This window comes from Cervus canadensis, chromosome 11 (assembly GCF_019320065.1).
Source record: "Cervus canadensis isolate Bull #8, Minnesota chromosome 11, ASM1932006v1, whole genome shotgun sequence".
NCBI classification, from domain to species: domain Eukaryota; kingdom Metazoa; phylum Chordata; class Mammalia; order Artiodactyla; family Cervidae; genus Cervus; species Cervus canadensis.
In genome coordinates this window covers 45300116-45314231 of record NC_057396.1, presented here as the reverse complement: position 1 = coordinate 45314231, position 14116 = coordinate 45300116, and the positions used below count along the sequence as shown (strand labels likewise).

At 38.6% G+C, this 14116-nt stretch overlaps 1 protein-coding gene across 1 annotated transcript; it reads left to right on the top strand.

The window, feature by feature from the left end:
* Positions 1–11554: 11554 nt before the first annotated feature.
* Positions 11555–12499, top strand: LOC122449685 (olfactory receptor 52E1-like). Its single transcript, XM_043481587.1, has one exon. The coding sequence runs from the start codon at positions 11555–11557 to the stop codon at positions 12497–12499; it is 945 nt and encodes a 314-aa protein (XP_043337522.1).
* The last annotated feature ends 1617 nt before the right edge of the window (positions 12500–14116 follow it).

The following is a 14116-nucleotide window of genomic DNA, read 5'->3' as shown; positions in this document are numbered from 1 at the left end:
TCATATGCAAAAATATTACAAATAAAATATTTCTAAAATTGAATCCCCAATCCCACTTCTACAGAACTCCAACTCTAACTTCATCTTAATTGTGCTGTTATCAGTCTCAATAAATGGTATTACTATTCAGTGATTTGGCCAATCCAGAAATATGAGCATCGCTCTTTTCCCTTCTTCACCTATGGAAAAAAGATCAACACTTGATTCTATTTCTAAAAATGTCATTAAATATAATACCCTTGTCTCCATCTTAACTGGGATGGTTTAAACCATCAATAATTTTTATAGCACAGTCCTTTCCGTGCATAAGAGCATGAGCTCTACATTCAGACTAATTGTGTTAAAAGCCAGCTTCGTGATGTATTCACTCTAGAGTTGAGAGAAAGTAAAAATTATTTCTTATTAGTTGTGTGGGTCTGCACAAGAACTTTAACATCTCTGTACCTCAATTTCTTCATGTAGAAAATAGAAATAAGAAGTGTAAATAAACCCTTAAAATTAATCTCTATTTAGAACATGTAATTCTTTCAAAACACTTTGAACTGTATTCCAAAGATACTTGCTACCCACCTGTCTTTAGATATCAGGCAGACATTTTTTTTTTTTTTTCTGAAATGTATGCTGAATAGATTTAGGCTGAAATCCAAATAGATGCCTAGGATTATATGGTCCTTCCTAAATGTGATAATATTCTTTCCCTAAACTCCATCATTTTGTCTCCTTTCCTCAAAACTTATCCCATATCTCTTTTTCTTTCTTTTCCATTCTTCTTTCCTTTCACCCATCACTGTGTCCTATAGATGCAGTCTGAGTTGGGGGACAGAGAAGACTCACTAACTAAAACTATCACAACATTGTTAATCAGCTATACTTCAATATAAAACAAAAAGTTAAAACAAACAAACCTACCAGACTGAACACCAGGATCAAATCCTGTCTGTTTTGTCTCAGTCTGCTCAGTCTGCTCAGTCTTTATGAGGAGATTTTCATGAGAAAATCTCCCAGAGCCAGTTTTGTAAAGGACATAAGGTCTCTGAGGATTCTAGTTTCTAATCTGGCCCTGAGTCATGATTAGAAAGCCATGATTACTAAGAAAAAGAAGACAGAAAAAAGTGAGGTTTCTTGATTACCTTGTGAATCTCCATTAACCTTTCATTATCCTGCTCCATCTTACATCATACAATAATAAATGCAGCTCATTCTCTTACCATCTCAGATCTTCATTTAAGGAGACAGTATGATTTTGTGTTCAAAAACAACGACTCACATCAAAACACTTCTGTTCTACTATTTATCTATTTATATGTTTACCAATCAAAAGTGATATTGGATCTACTGTTTAACCTCCTCATTTTATTTTACTTCTTTTTCGATTGTTCTTTATGTTTTACTATAGCAACTCACTTTTCATTCATAATTAATCTCAAACCTAATAATTTACTCAAATTCTTTTTATTGACTTTGCTTGCTTGCTTGCTAGTCATGTCCGACTTTGCGACTCCTTGGACTGAATCCCTCCAGGCTCCTCTGTCCATGGAATTCTCCAGGCAAGAATACTGGAGTGGGTTGCCATTTCCTTCTACAGGGGATCTTCCTGACCCAGGGACTGAACCTGCATCTCTTGCATCTCCTGCCTTGGCAGGCAGGTTCTTTATAACTAGCACCACCTGAGTGAGACTCTTGGTCTTATTGACTTTAACACTGCAATCAAATTTTGAGTTATATTCAATAGGCAGAATTAATAAAATTTTAATGAATTTTTCAAATGTATCAATAATTTTAAGCAGATGTTCATAATGTGTTTTAGATGTTTCAACTAAGTCTAATTATTATATAAAAAATAAAAACTTTATTAGTGCATTTATTGACTTACACAAGTCCTCTTGCCTTATTTTTTCCCAGAAATAGCAACTAACCAATATATCACAATCATTGGACTTGCAGAGGCTAGGTAATGCCAATAAACTTTTTGTGGGTATTTGACCAATACCCACAGTACTCAACATCTTGTTTTAAAAGAGGGTCCAATGTGTGGGGGTTAATAATTTGCTGTGCTTGGGTTTTTTAAACACTTTTATTTTTGAATTTGGAAATAGTGACAGACTTTATTTTCTAGGGCTCCATTGTAGACAGTGACTGCCACAATAAACTCCTTGGAAGAAAAGCTATGACAAACCTAGACAGCATATTAAAAAGCAGAGACATCACTTTGCCAATAAAGATCCATCTAGTCAAAGCTGTGGTTTTTCCAGTAGTGATGTACAGATGTGAGAGTTGAACCATAAAGAACACTGAGAGCCGAAAAATTGATGCCTTAGAACTCTGGTGCTGGAGAAGACTCTGGAGAGTCCCTTGGACAGTAGAGTTCAAACCAGTCAATCCTAAAGGAAATCAATCCTGAAAATTCATTGGAAGGACCGATGCTGAAGCTAAATCTCCCATACTTTGGCCACTGGATGCAAAGAGTCGACTCACTGGAAAAGACTCTGATGCTGGGAAAGATTGAGATCAGGAGGTAAAGGGGGTGATGGAGGATGAGATGGTTGGATGGCATCACTGACTCAATGGACATGAGTTTGAGCAAGCTCCCTTAGAACATAGTGAAGGACAGGGAGGCCTGGAGTGCTACAGATCATGGGCCATGGGATCCCAAAAAGTTGGACACTGACTGAGGGACTGAACAACAGCAATCTTTGAATTTATATTCTGTAATTGAAATCTTATGTGAAAATGAGGCAGATGATAGGGTTTGAAATCAGACATATACCTTCATACCTGCTATACCCATTGTATCAGACTCACATACATTCATACCTGCTGTACTCCTCCTATCTTCCAAGAATGATATTTTGCCACTTGTTACCCTACCCTGGCCCAGAGACTGCTGCTGCTCTCTCTTGCCCTTGGCCTGCTTCAAATTCTGAAGTTATCCACACTGGTAACCAGTACTCCACTTCATAAGACAGGGGCCCTGTGTTCCTGTGCAAGTTTTCTCTTATCTGACAGTTATCCTCACACCCCAAAGAAAGAACAACAGAAGATAAAAAACACCATAAATGCTTGAAAGAGAGAGATTGTTATGAAATGAAAATATCTCCTGCCATTACCAATAAGTACGAAACGTCACCACCATCAGCAATTTCTGGCCTCCAAATGTGAATGAGGGATCCCCAAACTGTGATCCAGCAGATTCTGCCGCCACCACCCCAAGATGACTGTGAAGGAGCTGGGGGAATGCAAGAGAAAGCCATCTGCCACTTCAAAAGGTGAACAGGGAAACAGGACTGGCTCCAGATAGCTGAGGTGCATATGAAAGGAATAAATTCAGTGAGCCCAGAGGCTTGCATCTTCCCATACAAAGAATGCTAAATACCAATCTGATGTTCAGACTGCCTGCTCCTTCTGTTGCAAAGTAGCATAGAGCCTGACTTCCCCTCCTGCCTCCTTGAAGCAGTTTTCTGAGTTACTAGGATGCTGACTCCTAGGCTCAGAGTCCTAAACATTCCCACCAAATAAAAGAACTCTCTACTTTTAGGTCACATGTCTTTTTTTTTTTCTTTTAGTCGACACTATCAAAGAAAAACAAAGCTCTTTATTTCCCTCCTGCATTTTCAACAAGGACCCTGTCAGAGGAGTGTGTAATTTCCTCAGTTTTGTCTCATGGCAGCAAAAATTTGAAGCGATAGATGGAGCAGTGTTACAGCTCAGTTTTATTTAGAAAGCAAAGGAAAACACATTTTCGAGGTGTGAGGGCAGGTTGATCCAAAAGAGAAGAGAAGAGAAGAGAAGCCCCTCCTCCTCAATTTTGATTCCTCTTATTAGATGTCTTTTCCTCCTCCCCATGGGCCTGCCCTATGTAAATTGGGCTAGCCAGGAGGGCTGTTTGTTTTACTTGAGGGCCTCACTTAGGTCCTTGGACCTCCCTTTCTATTTTCGTGGGCTTTTCCCTTCTTTGTCTTTTAGCCACCTCCATTCTGGACTCCTCTTCCCTATTCTAACTTCGTAACAACCCCAGGAACTTCACTTTTCACTGGGCTTCTCAAATTCTGCAGCCAGCAGTGGTTAAGACTGAGGATCACATATAATATCCTGCAAGTTCAGGGCACTGTTATGGACTGAAAGTTTATAGACACTTGATGTGTTGAAACTCTAACCCCCAATGTGATAGTATTTTCAGATGGGGATTTTGGAAGGTAATTAGGGCTGGAGCAGGTCATGAGGGTGGGGCTCTCATGATGGGATTATTTGCCTCATAAGAAGAGCTTCCCTGGTAGCTCAGATAGTAAAGAATTTGCATGCAGTGCAGGAGACCCAGGTTCAATCCCTGGGTTGGAAAGATCTTCTGGAGAAGGGATAGGCTACCCACTCCAGTATTCTTGGGCTTCCCTGGTGGTTCAGCTGGTAAAGAATCTGCCTGCAATGCGGGAGAGCTAGGTTTGATTCCCAGGTTGGGAAGATCCCCTGAAGAAGGGAATGGCTACCTACTCTGGTATTCTGGTCTGGACAATTCCATGGACTGCATTGTCCATGGGGTCACAAAGAGTCAGAAATGGCTGAGGGACTTTCACTTTCAAGAAGAGGAATAGCCATATGTGGACAGCAAGGAGGCAGATATCTGTAAGCCAGGAAGAGACCTCTCACAGAAAGCTGAATCAGCTTGGCCCTTGATTTTGCCCTTATCTGGTTTAAAAATGCAATTGAGCAAACTGTAGAACAGTTATGATTAGAATCCGAGCCTTTGTTTATATGGCTTCTACATCTTCCACTGAAGCATTTTAATTCTATGTGCAGAGTCTAGCCTCAACTATTTGCTATGATGACTTTCCATCACAACTAGGAATTAGAGTGATGAACATAATTTATAAATGGTCCCCTTTTTCCTCTTAAACTATTTTTTCTAAACAACATTTTCCAGATTCTTCTGAGGAATACACTTGTTCTCTCCTTTAAACTCCTCTGAGTTTTACCTGAATACACATGAATGCATACTGTCTCCCCACTTTTGTATTTCACAAAATAAACACACTAACAAAAACCTAGAAGAAAGAGGGGAAGACGAGGTAATTATTTGGAAGAAAAATCTTTTGCTAAGCATAAAGGGAAGTAATGAGGAGAGCTGTGAGAATATTTGCAGCCAGAGCACTACCTAAGTCAGTTGTTGGAACCCAGAAAGCATTAAGAAGGAAGACAGAGATCTAGCTGTATTTTGATACTTCAACTCAGAGGGACAGAGTTCTAACTTTATGGTAGCTATCCAATTGTGTTGGCAGAATGAGGTATTACTGCTAAAAGGAATTGAGCCACAACGAAGTCAAAGAGAAGAGCAGAAAGTTCCCATACTAGATACTTAGTTCAGAACCTTATAACACTGTGAAACAGGTGGAAATTCCTAAGTGAGAGTTGAAATCTTAGAACTTACAAGTGGGAAAGTGTACAAATGTCTGGTTATAGAACTGGAAAACAAGTGAATGAATAATATCACCCTTTGAGGATTGTAGATCATCTGGAATTATCTAAATACATGTGAAAAAGATTATACCAGCACAATAAAGTTTATAATCTGATTTTTCTCAGCTCGTCCCTATTCTCTGTAATCTGTTATCCTACCTAACATCCTGCTAAAGCTGAAACAGCCTTAGTCAAGTTGATAAATGACCTCGTCACCAAACCGAAGCAAATGCCTCTGCCCTCATCATAACACAACTCTCATCAACATATGAAACTGTTGACCATTCTTTCATTTGAATCTTGTTGGTGTATATATCCAAAATAAATTAAAACATGATACCGAAAAAGATAGCTGCTTCCCCATGTTTCTTGCAGCAATATTCACAAGAGTTGAGATATGAAGAAAATAAAAAAAAAACACACAAAACCCTGTTTGCCAACTGAGGATGGATAAAGAAGATGTAGTGTATATACACAATGAAATATTATTCAGCCAAAATAAAGGAGAAAATCCTATAAATTTTGACAACGTGGATGTACCGTCAGGACATTACGTGAGAGATAAGTCAGACAGAGAAAGACAAATACAATATGATATCACTTATATGGGGGAATCTAAAAGAGCTGGATTCATAGAAACAGAAAGTAGAACAGTGGTTATCAGGGACTAAGGATGGGAGAACTGAGGAGATGTTGGTCAAAGTTACAAACCTGTATTTAGATGAATAAATTCTGGGGACCTAATGCACTGTACAGTGACTACTGTATTATAAAAATACTGTATTATGTACTTTAAAATGGGCTTCTCAGGTGGTGTTAGTGGTAAAGAACCCACCTGCCAATACGGGAGACATAAGAGAAGTGGGTTCAGTCTCTGGGTTGGGAGGATCCCCTGGAGGAGGGCATGGCAACCCACCCCACAGGTTCTTGCCTGGAGAATCCCCAGGGACAGAGAAGCCAGGAAGGCTACAGTTCATAGGTTTGCACACTACTAAAGCAACTTAGAATGCATGCATACATACTTTAAAATCTCTAACAGATTAGTTTTTAAATGTTCTCACCACAAAAAAGAGATAACTGTATGATGTGACAGAGTATTACCAATACTAGTGTAATAATCATATTACAGCATGTAAGTGTATTGAATAAAGTTCTACACCTTAAACCAACACAATGTTTTAGGTCAATTATATCTCAATAGAAATTAATTGAGATTGTGTGGATAAGGCAATTTGTGCATGGATTGTGATATCACAATTTATAATAAGAAGTATTCAGCTTTAGTCCTTGTTTCTGGCACAAAGCACTTAAAACTCGGAATTTCCTAAATGATAAGAGCCACAAAAGTGTCTTTTTTATGTTAATGGAGTGACTTTTAGGCCCTCACCTAAAATGGGGGTTTGGGTGGGGGAGATGTTTGTTAGCAGAGACAATCCTGAAATTAAGAGGATTGTAAATTTCCACCTTCACCCTCTGGGAGGGGAGACTCTGGGAGCTAGAGATTGAGTTCAATCCCCAATGGTCAATGATTTAATCAAACATTATCTGTGTAATAAAGCTCCCATAAAAACACAAATGATGGGATTTGGAGAACTTCTGGATTTGTGAAAATGTGGAAATTTGATGAGAGTAGTATGCCTAAAGAGGGCATTAAATTCCAAGGGTTTTAGGAACTCTGTGCTAGAAATAGGAACTAAAGCAGTGTTCTCTTAAGTAAAATTTTTCTCTGAATTCTGTAAGCTGCTCTAGCAAATTAATTGAACCCAAGGAGGAGGTCATGGCAATCCATCCCGGTATTCTTGCTTGAAAAATTCCATGGACAGAGGAGCTTGGCGGGCTACAGCTTGTGAGGTTGCAAAGAGCTGCACACAACTGGAGTGACTCAGCACACAAGCACACAAGCACACAAGGAGGAGGGCATGGCGATCTCTGATTTACAACCAGTCAGTCAAACTTACAAGTAACAACTTTAACTTGCAACTTGCCACTGAGGTCAAAAGCGTGAGTTTAGAGCTTACAATCAACCTACAGTCTGGTCTGTATGCTGGTCCATCAGAAGCATGGATGATAACTGGGCTTGTGACTGGTATTGGAAGTAGGGCAGGGGAAAATCCTGTAGAAATGGATTCTGACCTGTGTGATCTGATGCTATCTCCAGGTGCATGCATGTGTGCTCAGTCACTCAGTCGTGTCTGACTCTTTGCAAACTCATAGACTGTAGCCCATGACAGACTTAATTTTCTTGGGTTCCAAAATCACTGCAGATGGTGACTGCAGCCATGAAATTCAAAAAGAAGAAAAGCTATGATCAACCTAGACAGCATATTAAAAAGCAGAGACATTACTTTATCAACAAAGGTCTGTCTAGTCAAAGCTATGGTTTTTCCAGTAGTCATGTATGGATGTGAGAGCTGGACCATAAAGAAAACTTAGCGCCATAGAATTGATGCTTTTGAACTGTGGTTTTGGAGAAGACTCTTGAGAGTCCCTTGGACTCCAAGGAGATCAAACCAGTCCATCCTAAAGGAAATCAGTCCTGAATAGTCATTGGAAGGACTGATATTAAAGCTGAAATTCCAATACTTCGGCCACCTGATGCAAAGAACTGACTCATTGCAAAAGACCCTGATGCTGGGAAAGATTGAAGACAGGAGGAGAAGGGGACGACAGAGGATGAGATGGTTGGATGGCATCATTGACTCAATGGACGTGAGTTTGAGCAAGCTCTGGAAGTTGGTGATGGACAGGGAAGACTGGCGTGCTGCAGTCCATGGGGTTGCAAAGAGTCGGACATGACTGAACTGAACTGAAAACTGTAGCCTGCCAGGCTCCTCTGTCCATGAGATTTTTTAGGCACGAATACTGGAGAAGGTTGCCATTCCTCCTCCAGGGGACCTTCCTGACCCAGGGACTGAAGCCCCATCTTCTGTGTTTCTTGCATTGGCCAATATTGAACCAAAATGGTAGCTATACAATACTAAGAAGAGAGATCCAAATTTAATGCAGCTATTGCTTTATACATCATGTGGCCTGGATCAGTCCCAGCCATCTCAAGGAGTTAGGATTAAGAGCTTAGAACCAATCCTAAGAACCCTGTTGTGAAAAGTTTTTAAATAATTTTAGAAGATAAATAATAATAATAATAATAATTTTCCTTTGAAAATAAACAATACTAAATTTGAAAGTCTGGGTCCAGGATCAGGATGTGGGCTACTTATGTCTGGTGATGTTCTATTTCACTGAAAAAGGAGTTATTTCAGATCTCAGAATTTCATTGTTTTTCTCTCTCCCAACCTTAGAGTGTTCCCAATACAACCAAATTGTCACTCTCGAGGCTGTGACCAGCAAACCATAAAACCTCTCACCTAAGCAAAGGGAGTTCAAAAAGATGCAAACTTCTCTAGAAATCTCTTCAGGTAAGTTAGTTTTTAGAAGCAAAGATCTTTTTCTGTGGTCAGCTGAGCACAAGAAAAAGAATGGTAGGTGGTAGGATAGGGGGAAGCAAACAAAGCTTTCTGACTGAGGAGAGGGGATAAGGGAACTGACTATAAGAATGTGTTGGTATAATCCTTTATGTACACTTGAGCAGCTACTGCCCTCATTTCTCTAATACAATATTAAACATTCTCTGTGTGCAGCTCATGTATTTTTTGATACTTGTGACATTTTTTTCTGTGCACTAGAGCTCTTTGCTAACCTGACTCTTAGTCTATTTACTTATCTATCAAAATTCTCTTTGTGTTTTCTTTCTCACCATCAACCCTTTCCAAACCAATATAAATGTTGGCGAAATGCCCCCATCCTGAGATTATATTCAACACAGAGGGAGAACTATAATTGAACTTAACTTAAACTATTCAGAAATGATTCCTCACCAGTTACATCCTAGTAAAACACAACCAAACAGCTGTCTAGTTTCCTCCAACTAGAACACAGTCCTAATCATTTCAGATGGGACAATCTCCAAGTATGTAATGCAAATATCTGTGAAAATGTCTAATGATAAGGGTAATCCGATGTACTTCATTATAAATAAAATGAACTCTATCAAAAAATTTATATGCAAGTGAACTGAGTATCAGGATTTAAAGTCTGCCCTGATGTAAGAATTACCTGACAAGTAGAGATATACAGAACCAAGTTCAGTATAGCTCTCTATTTATCACGTTCTCATCAATAGGTTAATCAGTAACTGTAGCTACTTTTTTGAAGATCACATTATGACCCATGTAAACCTTGCAACAACCAGTGATGTCAACATTTTAACCTCATTTCATAGGGAAGGAATTTCAGACTAAAAGAAGAGTAATTACTTAATTAAATTTACATGGCAATGAGCAATAGCATTTGGCTTCAATTCCTAATATCTATGCCTAAATAATATGCTGTTTCCCAAACACTAAGCTCTAAGTTAGCTGAACTCAAGTCACAGAAACGGATATTTGAAGATAGGATTCTACCTTATTTCTTTCCCAAATCCCCTCAATTTAAATACCATTCCTTAATACAACATTGTTAATCAGCTATACTCCAATATAAGATAAAATTTTTAAAATTCAATAAATAAATGAATATGACTCCTTATAACATCATCCTTCTGGAAATTATGTATTTTTCCTACATAGTTCTTATTTCTTTCTTCATATTCCTTTTCTTTTTTCTCAATCTTATAATTTGCTTGCTTTTGACTAATTATGTTAATTCACAGTTTTATCTCCTTCCTGTATCTGGGATCAAAGTCTCCTTTGTAGAATTTCTCATGCAATGTGTCCAAGGCTGAAGCAGCAATGTGCCCTTTCAACACACACACATACACACTTTCATGCCTAGAAACATTGTTCTATACAGTTTACCTGTCTAATGCAGTGTCTCCTTGTTTTACATAGGCATATGGCCCTTTTTTATGTATATGTCTATCCATCTCTCTCTCTCTATTGAGAGATAGAGTATGTGAGTGTGAAAAAGAAACAACTCAAATACAGTGTGCTCAGACTTATTAAGGTGATATATCATAGTGACAACTTTGTATAGTAAAATTAATGGTAGATTTGGTTTCATAGAGTGATGTGTATAAATTAACTCATTTTACTTGACCATTTTTTGATCTTTTATAAACCTGAACATTAACATTTGTGTGTATGTATATATATCAGTGTTTCTGTCTTGACACAAAGACACAAATAGCAGGCTCCATTTGCCTACAGTCAGAAGAGAAATGAAGAGAGAAATATACATTCCATACTAAGCAGACCCAGTTTAAGAAGATCATCCAGAGATGAAGTTTTCTGTGACTTCACTGATAAAACTTCAATGAAAGGTTATTCTTTGATGTTAGAACTAACAAGAAAGGAGAGACCAGAAGATGACCACGACATAAGGAATGGTTTTGGGTCGCTTAAATAGTGAAAGGCCAGCACAGATCCAAAACTGCCTTATGAAGTTCTTGTTACATTTATAGTTCCTTTTAATAAGGTATTGTGTATGTTCAAGTCAGAAATGTGGTATATTCAGAATAATAATGGTCGTCATCATTTTTTAAAAGATAGCTTTTTTTGAGATATATTCACATACCATACATTTTTCATTATAGTTAAGATGTATTCCTACTTTGTATATAAAATATATAGTCATTAATCAACCAGTTTTCCTATAAAATAATAACAAAAAGCTTTCAGGAAATATTTTGTGTACCCAAGTAGCAAAGGAACAACTCTATCTTAAAATTATTTTATTAATTTGAATGGCCTATTTTATGACTCTTTCAACCATTAACAATTTAAGTTCCACCAGGAAAGATACCTTGTTTAACTCATCTTTTGCATTCAGTCTTAGCATAGAACTCAGTGCATATATGGTAGATACACAGTCAATGTTTATTGAACTAAAATATAAAATTCAACTGAATGGATTTGATGAAGTACATTAAAATCTTGTGGCCACGTTTTACCATTAAATTCCATAGACTTTCAGGCCTCTATGATGCAACAAAACCAGCAGTTATAGTAGAAGTTTCACTGATTTCTTCATTTTCTCTGTAGGATGAGACATGTTCTCTGACTGAGAAGATCTTGATCTCTGATATATTTCACTACAAAAAGATCCCCAAATGATGGCCTCACTCAATGCCACACTGTTTCATCCTTCCTCCTTCCTTCTTCTGGGGATACCTGGACTGGAACATATGCATATATGGATTGGTTTTCCTTTCTTTGTTGTGTATCTGACAGCTGTACTTGGGAACACTAGCATCCTTTCTGTGATTCAGACTGAAAGTAGTCTCCATCAGCCCATGTTCTTCTTCCTAGCCATTCTGTCATCTGTTGACCTGGGCCTGTCCACATCCACCATCCCCAAGATGCTTGGCATCTTCTGGTTCAAGCTAAGAGAAATCTCCTTTGAGGGCTGCCTTGTCCAGATGTTCTTCATCCACCTATGCACTGGCATGGAGTCGGCTGTGCTCGTGGCCATGGCCTATGATCGCTATGTGGCCATCTGTAACCCTCTTCACTACACACTGGTGCTGACAAACAAGGCGGTAACCATCATCGCGTTGGTAATCCTCCTGAGGCCTCTGACTTTTGTCATCCCCTTTGTTCTGCTCATTCTAAGGTTACCATTTTGTGGGCACCAAATCATACCTCACACTTACTGTGAGCACATGGGTATTGCCCGCCTATCCTGTGCCAGCATCAGGGTCAATATCATCTATGGCTTATGTGCTATCTCTATCTTGGTGATTGACATTGTAGCCATTGTCGTCTCCTATGTACAGATCCTCCGTGCTGTATTTCGACTTTCTTCCCATGATGCCCGGCTCAAAGCTCTCAGCACCTGTGGTTCCCATGTGTGTGTCATGTTGGCTTTCTACACCCCTGCATTTTTTTCATTCATGATCCACAGGTTTGGCCGGAATATACCACGCTACACCCACATACTTCTGGCCAATTTCTATGTAGTCATTCCACCTGCTCTCAACCCTGTAATCTATGGTGTCAGGACTAAACAGATTAGAGAGCATGTGCTGAAAGTATTTTCCAGGAAAAAAACATAACTCCGGTAAAGAATCAAATCTAATGAAAAGGAAATATTTGGAAGCAATAGAGGCCTAACTTAGAGGAGGCCTGTCAGCTTCCTTCACAAACCCAAAATTAGAAAGTTAGAATCATGTCAAATGCATTAATAAAGGTGTTTTATAATTTCCATTGTTTGAAAATAATTCAGCCTCTTCACATGGAAGAAAACCAACATTTTGTTTTGCTTCTACTATGACTGAACAAAACACATCACATTCCATAGTCACCATCAGTTTGAGACTAAACCATGCTGCCCCCATGGCAAAAAAAAAAAACACACAAGCAAACAGAAAAGGTCTTTATATCCTGATTTAAGCAAAAATAAATGAGTTACGATGATAATCACTAGCTCTAAAATAATAGATGCTGGAGCACTTCCCATATGCCTGGAATCCCTGTTAAAAAGAATGCTGCTCTTGACTTTGCCATGTTAATGTTAGAAGATATGAAATTGACACTGTGTATATGCTATGTGTGAAGATGAGAATTTTCCATGAGCAAAACTGAGGAAAGTTGGCAATCTTTGTAAACATGTAGCTGGAGGATGGTGTTGTCTTCTGATTGTTCTGTTTCAGCCTGTCTTAGGCAGGTGCAGTGTTCCTGGATATTGAAAGTGCAGATTTCTCTGTGATTCTGACCCTCCCCTAGTACTGCAGGAGACTTCTGATGAACCTGCTTCAGCCTGGGATTATAGAGTCTGTTTCTACTCCTTGACCTCACGGGCAATGATCTTCATTTGACACTTAGGGGATAGGAATTGGGTGAGATATAGTCCCCATCCTACAGTGGATGCCATTCCCATCTACCAAGTCTGTTCCATGATGAAAGTCTTCTAAGGCCTCTAGTCCTACTTTCCAAGAGTAGGCTTTCCAAGAGTACCAGGCTGAGGTCTAGGGAGAAAAACCTGAGTGGGTATGAATTCTCATTTCTGTCATACACAGACGGCCCTCAGCCATTCTATATTCTCAGTAGGTCTACACTTTGTTGTGAGGAATTTGCTTGAAAATTTTAACCAATTCTTTTTTAGAGACTTGTATGGCATATGGCATCTTGCCTGGTAAGCATGGAACTGTGTTCCACATATCATTGGCTCTGCCTATCTTCTCTGAGGTTTTGTGTTGGTTAGTTGCTCTCTAATTTCAGTCATCTGACATTTTCAAGAAAAGTATGGATTTTGTTATTAAGCAATTTTTTTAAGTTTTTAGAGACACATCTTCTAAGTTTCTATATTCTAATGAAAAGCTATAACTCCTGGTAGGAATTTTAAATCATGTTATATCATCTAAGTGGAAGGACCTTTATGTGTCCACAGTCTCCTCTAACAGTATTTCTCAAAGCTTGGACCATTGAATCGTAAGTACTCAGTACAATCTATCAAAAGAAAATAGGATTTTATTTATGAGACATGCAACAGAAGTTCTGAATCTTAATAGCTTTAGAGTAGGTGTGAGCAATCTGTATTCTTAAGACACTTCAAGCCTTCTTAATCTTGAGAACTATTATTCTGGAAAGTTGAAATTTGATTATTAATAAAAATGGTTCATTGCCAGAGGGGGGAAAAATCAGATAATCTTTAGGAAGTGAGATGCTTGAAT